The sequence below is a fragment of the Natator depressus genome, chromosome 9 (assembly GCF_965152275.1).
Source record: "Natator depressus isolate rNatDep1 chromosome 9, rNatDep2.hap1, whole genome shotgun sequence".
Classification (NCBI taxonomy): domain Eukaryota; kingdom Metazoa; phylum Chordata; order Testudines; family Cheloniidae; genus Natator; species Natator depressus.
In genome coordinates, this window is record NC_134242.1 from 9,457,156 (window position 1) to 9,470,040 (window position 12,885).

Sequence of the window (12,885 nt, forward strand, 5' to 3'; positions counted from 1 at the left end):
CTAACCGAGTGGCCCCGCTTCTCCTTGCCATAGTTGTTCCTTGCCAAAGTCCACCTCTTCAACATCTCGCACACAATGTTGGATCATAGAAACTAGATACAAAAACACCCTGCTAAAATCCCTAACTCCCTTAGGCTCCAACTAAAAATCACAGTCTAGATCATGTACTACATCCTACTGCAAATGCAAGATACAACCTAACAAGAAAGGGCATATCACATATTATACCAAGATCATACTTGTTCTTAGCCAAAAAGCCAATAAGATTATAATGCAAAGCTTTATTTCCTTCACAAAGAGCAAATAAAGCCCAATATAAAAATTGGCTGCAAAGTGCTGCAAGGAGAGGGGTGGGAGATTTAAATGCACTTCTTGAGAATACAGACACCATTAGCTTATTGACTTATCTCCTTAACTGTTATCCTGCCATTGTCAATGGGTCCCAACATAATTACCTAGTTATGAAAATCATGTATGTGCTGTACTTTTCTACTGTTGGAGTTTCTGTAATAAAGATTGTTTTCAGCCATTTTAAATATGTGTGTTTTGTGAATTTGTTGTATCTGTTGAGTGCTGTGTTACATTGTGATGGGGTTTACAGACCCCTCACTAAAACTCAAAGAGTAATGGGGCAGTACTGGGCCAAGAAGGCCCTGCCCCTCAGCAGCTGCAAAGCATGCTCCAAATGGTGGGCCTGCTTAAAAGGAGAGTCTGAGAGGCAAGCAGGACGACTGGGAAGGATAGGCTAGTTGAAGCCTCTAGGACAGAGGAATTTACAGGGGAAGACCCTGGATTGGGTAAGTCCCAACTGGGCAGCCAAGGCCTGACCCCCTTTTTCTTCATCCCTTCTAAGGGGGAGCAAGTGGACACTGGAAAGCGAGCTGGGAAGACCCAACTGACTGTTTTAAATATTGAGGCTGAAGGCGCGATCCTCTGCTGAGAGGGAATCTGAGTGCCATGACTATGCCCCAAACTCAGGGGAGAATGGGCTGGGGAGGAAGTGGCCCAGGGGAAGCTGGGCAGTTGTACCAGCTAGCGATTCCCTTTCCCCCTTTCCCCTAGGGTCCTGGGCTGGGATGCCCCTACCCCTTTTCCTCTGCAGCTCTGCCTGACCAGGGGAACCTGGGAAGCATTAGGGGATGGCAGACTGTAATTTGACCTCTAGGCCTTCAGATTGCCTGGCAAGGCCATCCCAAGACAGACTGCTGAGCCATGGCCATGAGGGGAGATGATTTGGTCAGGAGAGTGGGAGGAGGAATAGATCTCCTCTAATGGCAGTGCCAATCTGTGAGGTAATGTGAGTACTATAAACTTAGATGTTGGAGTCAGTGCCGGATGAAGGTACTAGGGGAGGTAACTTCCAACAGCAATAAGTCAGCCAGAACCATTAGTGCTTGATTGTTGGTGCCAGCCCGAGTGTCCAAACTGCCATTTTCAGGGTTGACAAATCTGTACTGGACGCAGGGCCCAGGATATTCTTCGGGCCCTTCAGTGCTGAGCCAGAAGTTGGACTAGTAGTACTTATCCCTGTAGTAAGAGAGGGCTTTGTGCTCAGTTCTCTGAAGGAAAGTGAAGGTGAATAGTTCTTCTTAAGCCTCTCGAATTTCCCATTTTTAGGGAAGGAAGATTGGTGCCAGTAACCATATATGATCTAGTGCTCTGATCTACCTTGTCTTTGGGCAACTATCAGTGCTGAGCTGTCTTTGGTGGCTGCTTCATGGCCTGTAGATGCCAGATCAAACTTCTTACCGCTCCTGGTCTTTGGAGTCACTTCTCAGCAGCCGAGGATGCTGACAAACTGGGATTTAGAGGTAGAAGCTCCCATCTGGGAGTTTGCTGCCTGTTCTTCTGAGTCTGAAGTAGTCCTTTTAGGTTGCTCCAAATAATATGTTAGCCGGATGTCTCTAGATTTTCCTTATTTTAAGGAGAACAAATGGCAGATGGAGCAACAGTCAGGCACATGGCTCTCGCTGAAGCAACTAAACAAGGGCTATGATCACCTGTAAGAAGAATGAGGCTGTCAAAAAACAGACAGGATTGAAGCCCAAATGCTTCAGATCTGTCAGGTAAGTGGTTTTGGTGCAGAGTACTGAGAGAAAAATAAGGGTTTGGGGTTTTTTTTGTTAAAGAGGTGGCGGGGGGGAGGGGGGAGAATCTAGTGTTTTACCTAGCTAGATAAAACTAGGTTTGGTGAATGTGTGAAGGGTAGCAAGCAGACACAGCCTGGTTCTTTCTTGCTGCCATGGGCAGGGACAGGGTATTGATGCATGGTTTAAGCCCACGGCTGGGGAGGGGAGACATACAGAACACAGGTCCAATGGACACAGCTGTGCAAAGATTTCAATCTCATGCACATGGCATGCATGCATACATACAGTGGGATCCACACAGATGAATACTTGAAGAATGGATTTGTATTTAATCATATAACAAAAAATCATTATGCTAATGTACAAGAAATATGGTCTATGCCAAAAGAGATTACATAAAGGATTTCTTGTGGGTCCCCACTTTCTTACTCTCAGCCTTCCTCTGGTCAGCAGTCTCTGCAGATCATTGTCAATGATGCAGCGACGTACTTTTGCTGCAGGCATGTTGGGCCACAGGAACAACTCTGTTGGTAGCAGTACTTTCCCAGCCAGCCACAAAACACCCAAGAGCCCACACTTCCCTTTCTCTACTGGCCCCTTCCTTCACCATACCTCATGGTAACTTCCTGATCCTCACACCTGTGCATGCTAAAACATGTTGTTGTCCCATCTGTTCAGATGCTAACTTCACTGTTTATTTAAAAAATAAAAATCATAGAATCATAGAATCATAGAATATCAGGGTTGGAAGGGACCCCAGAAGGTCATCTAGTCCAACCCCCTGCTCGAAGCAGGACCAATTCCCAGTTAAATCATCCCAGCCAGGGCTTTGTCAAGCCTGACCTTAAAAACCTCTAAGGAAGGAGATTCTACCACCTCCCTAGGTAACGCATTCCAGTGTTTCACCACCCTCTTAGTGAAAAAGTTTTTCCTAATATCCAATCTAAACCTCCCCCATTGCAACTTGAGACCATTACTCCTCGTTCTGTCATCTGCTACCATTGAGAACAGTCTAGAGCCATCCTCTTTGGAACCCCCTTTCAGGTAGTTGAAAGCAGCTATCAAATCCCCCCTCATTCTTCTCTTCTGCAGACTAAACAATCCCAGCTCCCTCAGCCTCTCCTCATAAGTCATGTGCTCTAGACCCCTAATCATTTTTGTTGCCCTTCGCTGGACTCTCTCCAATTTATCCACATCCTTCTTGTAGTGTGGGGCCCAAAACTGGACACAGTACTCCAGATGAGGCCTCACCAGTGTCGAATAGAGGGGAACGATCACGTCCCTCGATCTGCTCGCTATGCCCCTACTTATACATCCCAAAATGCCATTGGCCTTCTTGGCAACAAGGGCACACTGTTGACTCATATCCAGCTTCTCGTCCACTGTCACCCCTAGGTCCTTTTCCGCAGAACTGCTGCCTAGCCATTCGGTCCCTAGTCTGTAGCGGTGCATTGGATTCTTCCATCCTAAGTGCAGGACCCTGCACTTATCCTTATTGAACCTCATCAGATTTCTTTTGGCCCAATCCTCCAATTTGTCTAGGTCCTTCTGTATCCTATCCCTCCCCTCCAGCGTATCTACCACTCCTCCCAGTTTAGTATCATCTGCAAATTTGCTGAGAGTGCAATCCACACCATCCTCCAGATCATTTATGAAGATATTGAACAAAACCGGCCCCAGGACCGACCCCTGGGGCACTCCACTTGACACCGGCTGCCAACTAGACATGGAGCCATTTATCACTACCCGTTGAGCCCGACAATCTAGCCAGCTTTCTACCCACCTTATAGTGCATTCATCTAGCCCATACTTCCTTAACTTGCTGACAAGAATACTGTGGGAGACAGTGTCAAAAGCTTTGCTAAAGTCAAGAAACAATACATCCACTGCTTTCCCTTCATCCACAGAACCAGTAATCTCATCATAAAAGGCGATTAGATTAGTCAGGCATGACCTTCCCTTGGTGAATCCATGCTGACTGTTCCTGATCACTTTCCTCTCATGTAAGTGCTTCAGGATTGATTCTTTGAGGACCTGCTCCATGATTTTTCCAGGGACTGAGGTGAGGCTGACTGACATAAAAATGAATAGGTTGCATTTTACTCTCCTGACATTCACAAAGAACACTATAAGGTTGTGGAAAAACACGAAGCTTTTAACATGAAAATCAAAGTCCCTACAGATCAGGGACACAGAAATGTGGTTTTGGCACACATCTTTGCAGGGACTTTCCTATTTCCCTTTAATTTCTAACGTATAATGCATATGGGGCTGTCCAATATTTTAATAGTTCTAATGCTGTCCACTCTGTCATGACATGACAAGTTTTAGTATCTCTCCTCTTCTTAAGGAAAATGTATTCAAAGTTCAAATGGACTATGCTGCTCACAGTCTACACATATTAACGTGTGTGTGGAAAGAGGGGACTAGTATTTGGACTTTCCTTATCTTTAATCTTATCCAACTCTCTAAATATGCCAGACTTTTTTTCCCCTCTTAATTCTCCCAATCTATCTAGATTGTAAAGCCCTTGGTTCTGCAACTATGTCCTTATCTGTGTCATATACAGTGGTAAGCACACTGCGGGTGTTTAAAAATTATTTACAATGTACTGTAATTTTACTATTTTCCACTTTCAACTTCAGTACATGCACAATTTCTTGGGGTCTCAGGGAGACTGCCTCCTTTAAGGGGAGCTGGGGCCAGCCACACCTGTGCCATAATTAATTAGCTGCTTCCAGCCTCATGGGGCAGGACTAAGGAGGGTCAGGTGACAGCTTAACTGAGACTTTAAGCTATTAATGACTTCTGCTTGGAGCATAAGAACATAAGAACAGCCATACTGGGTCAGACCAAAGGTCCATCTAGCCCAGTAACCTGTCTTCCGACAGTAGCCAGTGCCAGGTGCTAGTCCTGGAACCCACCAAGGGAGAGACAATTCTTGATTTAGTCCTAAGTGACACATAAGAGCTGGTCCAAGAGGTGAATATAGCTGAACCGCTCAGTAATAGTGACCATAATGTAATTACATTTAACATCCTTGTAGGGGGGGGAAATACCAAAGAGACTGACCACAGTAGCATTTAACTTTTAAAAGGGGAACAACACAAAAATGGGGATGCTTTTAAATGGAAATTAAAAGAACAAACATCACAAGAGCGAATTTCTTGCCAGCTGTATGGAAACTTTCTAAAAACACCATAACAAAGGCTCAAACTCATATGTATACTGCAAATAAAAAAAAAAAAAAAACAGGAAGAGGTCCAAAAAACCAGCACCCATGGCGAAACAGTGTAAAAGAGACAGAGACAAAAAGCCATCCTTTAAAAATTGGAAGGCCAATCCTACTGAGGAAAAGCGAAAGGAACATAACTCTGGCAAGTCAGGTATAAAAGTATAATTAAGCAGGCCAAAAATGAATTTGAAGAGCAACTAGCAAAAGACACGCTAACTAATAGGAATTTTTTTTAAAGTACATCAGAGGCAGGACGCCTGTCAAACAATGACTGTGGCCATTGGATGATCAAGTTGCTTAAGGAGCACTTAGCACTGTTGCAGAGACGCTAAATGAATGCTTTTCATTGGTCTTCACTGCAGAGGCTGTGAGGGAGATTGCCACACCTGAGGCATTCTTTGTAGATGATAAATCTGAGGAATTGTCCCAAACTGATGTGTCAATTGTAAACGGCTCCCGAAACAATCGTCTCAATTACAGGCCGGTAAGCCCAACGTCAGTACCAGGCAAATTGGTTGAAACTATATTAAAGAACAGAATTATCAGACATATAGATGAACACAATATGTTGGGAAAGAGTCCACATGGTTTTTGTAAAGGGAAATCATGCCTCACCACTCTATTAGAATTCTATTAGAATTGAGGTTACCAACAAATACGAGAACAAAGGTGATCCAGTGGATATAGTGTACCTGGACTTTCAGAAAGCCTTTGACAAGGTCCCACACCAGATGCTCTTAAGGAAGGAAGGAGTCATGGGATAAGAGGGAAGGTTCTTTCATGGCTCAATTACTGGTTAAAATATAGGAAACAAAGGATGGGAATAAACAGTCTGTTTTCACAGTGGAGAGAGGAAAATAGCAGGGTTCCCCCAGAGATCTGTACTGGGACTAGTTCTGTTCAACATATTCATAAATGAGCTTGAAAAGGGGGAAAACAGAAGGGTAGCAAAGTTTGCGGATCATACAAAACTATTCAACAGAGTTACGTTGACTGTGAAGAGTAACAAAGGAATCTCACAAAACTGGTTGACTGGGCAACAAAATGGCAGATGAAATTTAATGTTGATAAATGCAAAGTAATGCACAGAGGAAAACTTAATCCCAGCTATACATAAAAAATGAGGGTGTCTCAATTAGCTATTACCACTCCAGAAAGAGATCTTGGAATCATCATGGATAGTTCTCTGAAAACATCTGCTCAATGTGCAGCGGCAGTCAAAAAAGCTTACAGAATGTTAGGAATCATAAGGAAAGGGATAGATAATAAGACAGAAAATATCCACTGTATCAGTGGTTCCCAAACTTGGTTCATGGCTTGTTCAGGGTAAGCCTCTGGCGGGTCGCAAGACACTTTGTTTACCTGGAGCGTCCACAGGTACAGCTGCTTGCAGCGGCTGCAGTTCGCCGTTCCTGGCCAACGGGGACTGCGGGAAGCGGTGGCCTGGTCCGCGCTGTTTCCTGCAGCTCCCATTAGCCGGGAATGGCGAACCGCGGCCACTGGGAGCTGCAAGCGGCTGTACCTGTGGACGCTCAAGGTAAACAAAGCATCTCGTGGCCCACCAGGGCCTTACCCTGAACAAGCCGCGAACCAAGTTTGGGAACCACTGCACTTATAAATCCACACTGTGCCTACACCTTGAATACTGCATGCAATTCTGGTCACCCCATCTCAAAAAGATGTATTAGAAATGGAAATAAGTACGGAGAAGGGCAACAAAAATGATTAGGGGCATGAAACAACTCCCATATGAGGAGAAATTAAAAAGACTGGGACTGTTCACTTGGGAAAGAGATGACTGAGGGGAGATATGATAGAGTCCTATAAAATTTTGAATGGCGTGGAAAAAGTGTTTACCCCTTCACATAACACAAGAAGCGGGGATCACTCAGTGAAATTAATAGGCAGCACATTTAAAACAAACATACGGAAGTACCTCTTCACCCAATGCACAGCCAGTCTGTGGAACTCATTGCCAGGGGATGTTGTGAAGGCCAAAAGTATAACTAGGTTAAAAAAAGAATGAGAAGTTCATGGAGGGTAGGTCCATCAATGGCTATTAGCCAAAATGGTCAGGCACACAACCCCATGCTCTAGCGGTCCCTAAACTTCTGTCTGGTAGAAGTTGGGACTAGATGAGAAAGGGGTGGATCACTTGATAAACTGTCCTGTTCTGTTCACTCTATCTGAAGCATCTAGCACCGGCCACCATTGGAAGACAGGATGCTAAGTGGGATGGACCACTGGTCTGACCGAGTATGGCCATTCTTATGTTCTTATTTGGGCCTCATAAAAGAACTGAGAAAGATCAGTCTGGGTGTGGAACTATAGGGAGTAGGTAGCCTCCAATGGAAGGCTCCGTGGCAGGGTCTAAAGGAGGTCAGTTATGCCTGGGGATCCAGGGCTCTATACCAGAACAGGGAAAAAGACTTTCAAGGTAGCCAAACAGGGGCTGGGAACAGGGCACAGAAGGCAGGCTGAAGAAAAGCCCTGAAGGGCAGAGGAACCTTTTTTGTTTGCCTGGGACTCTTTAGATGGACTTTTGCTTCCCTAGAAGTATCCCTTGGCCAGAGGGCTAAGCCACATCTGCAGCACAAACCAGTTTCTGGAAAACGGAGAAGATCAACCTCAGGGAAGGAAACTGAGGCACGCAGTGCCAGCTGGGGTTGTCATGGAGCAGCCATGCCCCATAATACTTGGTCTCACTTGATTTTGTTATAACTTAAACACATGCTGTGATGATGCATTAAGTAAACCATGCAGCAAAGAAATGCAAAATAAACTAGCCTGCCATTGACATTATTTTTATGATTAAAAATATATACCGTACTTCACTCACCTATAACTTGGGCTTTGTAATACATATTTAACTTGTTTCAGAGTGGTAGCCATGTTAGTCTATATAGGAAAAAACAAGGAGGAGTCCTTGTGGCACCTTAGAGACTAACCAATTTATTTGGGCATAAACTTTCATGGGATAAAACCCACTTATGGTAAACTTCATAAAATGCTGCCCTCTGGTGTTCAGAAGCAAATTAAAAACATGTTGAAAGATCTGTTTTAGGATTTTCTAAGGCAATATAATGTAGTACAAAGCACTGTGTTTTAAAGAGAATAAAATAAATGTATGCTCAAAATTAACAGCCTTGACAGATAGATTGGTTAAATAATCCCAGCTACATAGCCAGTGCTCTGGTCCTCCTTTTGGGGCCTGTCTGAGGGACCATAAAAATTCCCATAGCTGATGCAGCTTCCCTGGATCACCCACAATGCAAATTATTACAGCAGAAACCTGAACAACTAGGTGTTTTAGTGCCATTATGTCTGGTTTAAAAATAATCAGAAGTTAGTTAATGGCAGGTATGCTCTTTGGGTCAGGGTCCATCTTCCTCTGTGTTTGGAGAGCACCTAATGTATTTTGAGCACTACTGCAATATAAATAAATACTAGGAAGGTAGAGATTTTGGATGTATTTCAGATGCTCACGGAAACTACAGGTGAATTACCCATAGCAAGTAACTGAGAAAAACAAATGTGCTCTTTATGGTGTGGGAAAAAATTACCTTAGATGTGGCAGAGTATTTAATGCTGATCTGTCTGATGGCACTCAGAAGAGCCAAATGGTACAGAGATCCTTTATAGCCTGGCACCAAGGCCTAGTTTTCGCTGCAGAAAATCTAGTGTTTAATAGAGAAACGGGGTCAGGGCTGCAATTTGGACCAAGAATGGGTCTGAACTCTCTCCAAATCTGAAAGCATTAGAATCATAGACGATTAGGGTTGAAAGAGACCTCAGGAGGTCATCCAGTCCAATCCCCTGCTCAAAGCAGGACCAACCCCAACTAAATCATCCCAGCCAGGGCTGTGTCAAGCCAGGCGTTAAAAACCTCTAAGGATGGAGATTCCACCACCTCCCTAGGTAACCCATTCCAGTGCTTCACCACCCTCCTAGTGAAATAGTGTTTCCTTATATCCAACCAAGACCTCCCCCACTGCAACCTGAGACCATTGCTCCTTGTTCTGCCATCTGCCACCACTGAGAACAGCCTAACTCCATCCTCTTTGGAAGCCCCCTTCAGGTAGCTGAAAGCAGCTATCAAATCCCCCCTCACTCTTCTCTTCTGCAGACTAAACAAGCCCACTTCCCTCAGCCTCTCCTCATAAGTCATGTATCCCAGCCCCCTAATCATTTTTGTTGCCCTCCGCTGGAATCTCTCCAATTGTCCACATCCTTTCTGTAGTGGGGGGACCCAAAACTGGACGCAATACTCCAGATGTGGCCTCACCAGTGCCGAATAGAGGGGGGAAATCACTTCCTTCGATCTGCTGGCAGTGCTCCTACTAATGCAGTCCAAAATGCCATTAGCCTTCGTGGCAACAAGGGCACACTGCTGACTCATATCCAGCTTCTTGTCCCCTGTTATCCCCAGGTCCTTTTCTGCAGAAAAAGGTGATTGAGCAGGGGCAGGTTTCCAGGGCTCAGCACCCACAGCCAGATTTTCCAAATGGCTCAGCTCCCACCACCCACGTAGTTTGGTTCCTAATGGAGCACTGATCTCTTTGGGGAACCCAGCCCTTAGCATGGGTCAGCCGCTCTCTGGGCTCTCAGGTACTGGGGCTGGCTGGGTTTCCACCCATCAAGGCCAGCCCTGGAGTTCAGTCCCTCGTTCGGACTCCAGCTGCCAGCCTGGGGGTGCCTGGAGCTAGGGGGGGCTGGGCCCCTGGGGAGCAATGCATGGCTCTGGGATGCATCAAATTGAGCCACCTCAGGCTCCATGGGACTTGGAAACCAGAGGGCCCCCTCTCCTCTCCCTGCCCAGGACGGGCCCCCAGCTACTCCAAGGCCCCGCCCCCTCCCCACGCTCAGCCACTGGCCAGCGGCCCTGTGCGCCCCGCCCCCGGCGCTGGCAGACACGGGCCCGCCCCCGCGCCCGTTGCGCGTGCCAACTGCTCTCGTCTGACCCCGCTCGGCTCCCGTCCCCGCGCAGACATGGCGGCCACGGTGCTGGTGACCGAGCGGGGCCGCCGGTGCCTGTGGGCGCTGCAGCACCAGTGAGTGCGGGGCGCGGGGGATGGCCCCTGGGTCCCGGCTCCGGCGTCCCGGCCCCGGCCCGGAGCAGCGTAGTACCCGGGGGCTGCCCTTTGCCCTCCCTCTCCCCCAACCGTGGCTCGGGACCCACAAGGCAGGTGGGCGGCCCGCCCCCAGCCCGCCGGGCCAGAGCTGAACGCTGCCCCGCCGGGAGTCCCCCTCCCTGGGCTCCGGCTCTGTCCGCGTCCCCTCGGGGGAGGCCTCCCCGCCGCTGGGTGCTTGCCGAGCGCTCCGGACAGGTGGCGGGCTGCGGCCAGGGCCTGGCCCTGCAGCGCCCCCTGACCCCGGTATCGATGTGGGGTCGGGCCCCCCGGGCATGACCGCGGCAGTGGTGCAGACCCGGTCAGTGAGAAGGTCTGTGCGGCTGCGTTATGTGGTCGCGCCCAAGAAACCCAGTAAAGAGCCAGGGCCCAGTGGTGCTCGGGGCTGCAGAGGCAAGTAGTCGCGGGTGTAAGTTCCACCTGGAGGAGACCTACCCAGGCCAGCTCTGATCAAACTCGTGGGCTGAAAATGGAAGCGTAGCTGCAGGGTCAGGAGGGACCAGCCACCCTGAGTACGTACCTAGGGTCTTGGATGGCATCAGACTCCATTGGCGTGCTGGCTAGCTCCTGCTGCTGGCTTCAGCAGGGCTACACTTCAAGTGAGCTGTCGCTCACGAAAGCTTATGCTCAGATAAATGTGTTAGTCTCTAAGGTGCCACAAGTACTCCTTTTGTTTTTGAGAATACAGACTAACGCGGCTGCTACTCTGAAACCTGTCATTATGCAAGGCACTGAATTTAGCCGTATGGAGTGGAAAAGGAATGCGTCCGATGAAGTGAGCTGTAGCTCACGAAAGCTTATGCTCAAATAAATTTGTTAGTCACTGAGGTGCCGCAAGTCCTCCTTTTCCTTTTGCAAATACAGACTAACACGGCTGCTACTCTGAAACTTCTATTTCTGGTGCCCTGGTTTGACCCAAGCTAGCCTGAAGATGTCTCCTGGAACTGGAATGTAGGCCCTCCAGCTGTCGTGTAGACAGGACATGGGACATAACAGGGTAATAAAACAGACTTTTGCATTAAAAAGTGTGTTTGACTGTGGAAAGGGAGGTGCATGCAGAAAACTGAAGGTAGTTCATGTGACCATGTTGTTCTAGCACATACGTTGGCGGTGGTGTAGTGAGTTCTTGTTAGCGTCTTTCCGTTCTCACTTTCTTCAGCTGATAAAATGGGACACTGATTAAATTGGGGGTTTCATATAGAGAAGTATTTTATTTTTTGAATGTATGTAATGTGCCCATTAGGCCCACAGATGATACATTTCAATAAAACATTAACATTTGCTCTCTTTGGTGAAGACAAATAATCCCCTCACCAAAGATGATTTTTTCCAAACCCTGTACAGTTCATCCACTAGGTACAGTTTAACAGGTCGCATAAAAGAAAACATAAAACATCAAGCTTAGTTTTAGAACCCACCCCCAGTGATTACTTTTGTATCTCTTTTGGGTTATTACTAAGACATATCTCATAGTGGTACCTTAAGGGTATGTCTACACAGCAAATAAAAACCTGCAACTGGCTTCTGCCAGCCAACTAGGGCTTGGGCTACGGGGCTGTTGCATTGCTTTACAGACTTCCAGGCTCAGGCTGGAGCCTGAGCTCTGGGGCTCTCCCATCTCACCAGGTCCTAGAGCCCAGGCCTGAGCCCAGACATCTACACAGCAATGAAATAGCCCACAGCCCGAGTTCCGTGAGCCCGAGTTCCGTGAGCCTGAGTCTGGACACGGGCCAGCCACGGGTGTCTAGTTGCTGTGTAGACATATTCTAAGCAATGGTTTCTATCCATCTCATCCAGACTCAACCATTGAACCAACAAGAGGGGATGCCATTTTAGATTTGGTTTTGGCGAGTAGTGAGGACCAGATAGAAGAAATGGTTGTAGGGGACAACCTTGGTTCGAGCGATTATGAGCTAATTCAGTTAAAACTAAATGGAAGAATAAAAATAGATCTGTGACTAGGGTTTTTGATTTCAAAAGGGCTAACTTTAAAAATCAAGGAAATTAGTTAGGGAAGTGGATTGGACTGAAGAACTTGTGGATCTAAAGGCAGAGGAGGCCTGGAATTACTTCAAGTCAAAGCTGCAGAAACTATCAGAAGCCTGCATCCCAAGAAATGGGGAAAAAATTCATAGGCAGGAGTTGTAGACCAAGCTGGATGAGCAAGCATCTCAGAGAGGTGATAAAGAAAAAGCAGAAAGCCTATAAGGAGTGGAAGATGGGAGGGATTAGCAAGGAAAGATACCTTATTGAGGTCAGAACATGTAGGGATAAAGTGAGAGAGGCCAAAAGCCATGTAGAGTTGGACCTTGCAAAGGGAATTAAAACCAATAGTAAAAGGTTCTATAGTCATATAAATAAGAAAACAAAGAAAGAAGAAGTGGGACTGCTAAACACTGAGGATGGAGTGGAGGTTAAGGATAATCTAGGC

The 12,885-nt window shown here is 46.9% G+C and overlaps 1 protein-coding gene and 1 long non-coding RNA gene across 4 annotated transcripts in view; one reads left to right on the forward strand and one right to left on the reverse strand.

Moving 5' to 3' along the window:
• Positions 1–1,675: 1,675 nt before the first annotated feature.
• On the reverse strand, positions 1,676–8,934 carry LOC141993364 (uncharacterized). Its single transcript, XR_012640825.1, has 3 exons — positions 8,889–8,934; positions 7,262–7,331; positions 1,676–2,000 (listed from the first exon to the last, which is right to left on the reverse strand). It is a non-coding gene; the product is annotated as an uncharacterized LOC141993364 (long non-coding RNA).
• A 1,305-nt stretch (positions 8,935–10,239) lies between these two features.
• The window catches only part of MCCC1 (methylcrotonyl-CoA carboxylase subunit 1), a 35,256-nt gene continuing 32,610 nt past the window's right edge, over positions 10,240–12,885 (forward strand). The window contains exons 1-2 of one of the 3 annotated variants that reach the window (XM_074963483.1): positions 10,292–10,376; positions 11,319–11,451. Coding sequence is in view for 1 of the 3 variants with exons in the window: in XM_074963482.1 (XP_074819583.1) it covers positions 10,315–10,376 (62 nt within the window). In the remaining 2 variants the exon portion in view is untranslated. Of the gene's footprint in view, positions 10,377–10,744; positions 10,967–11,318; positions 11,452–12,885 lie in introns of those variants that run through there. The other 2 variants (XM_074963482.1, XM_074963484.1) reach the window with 2 other exon arrangements.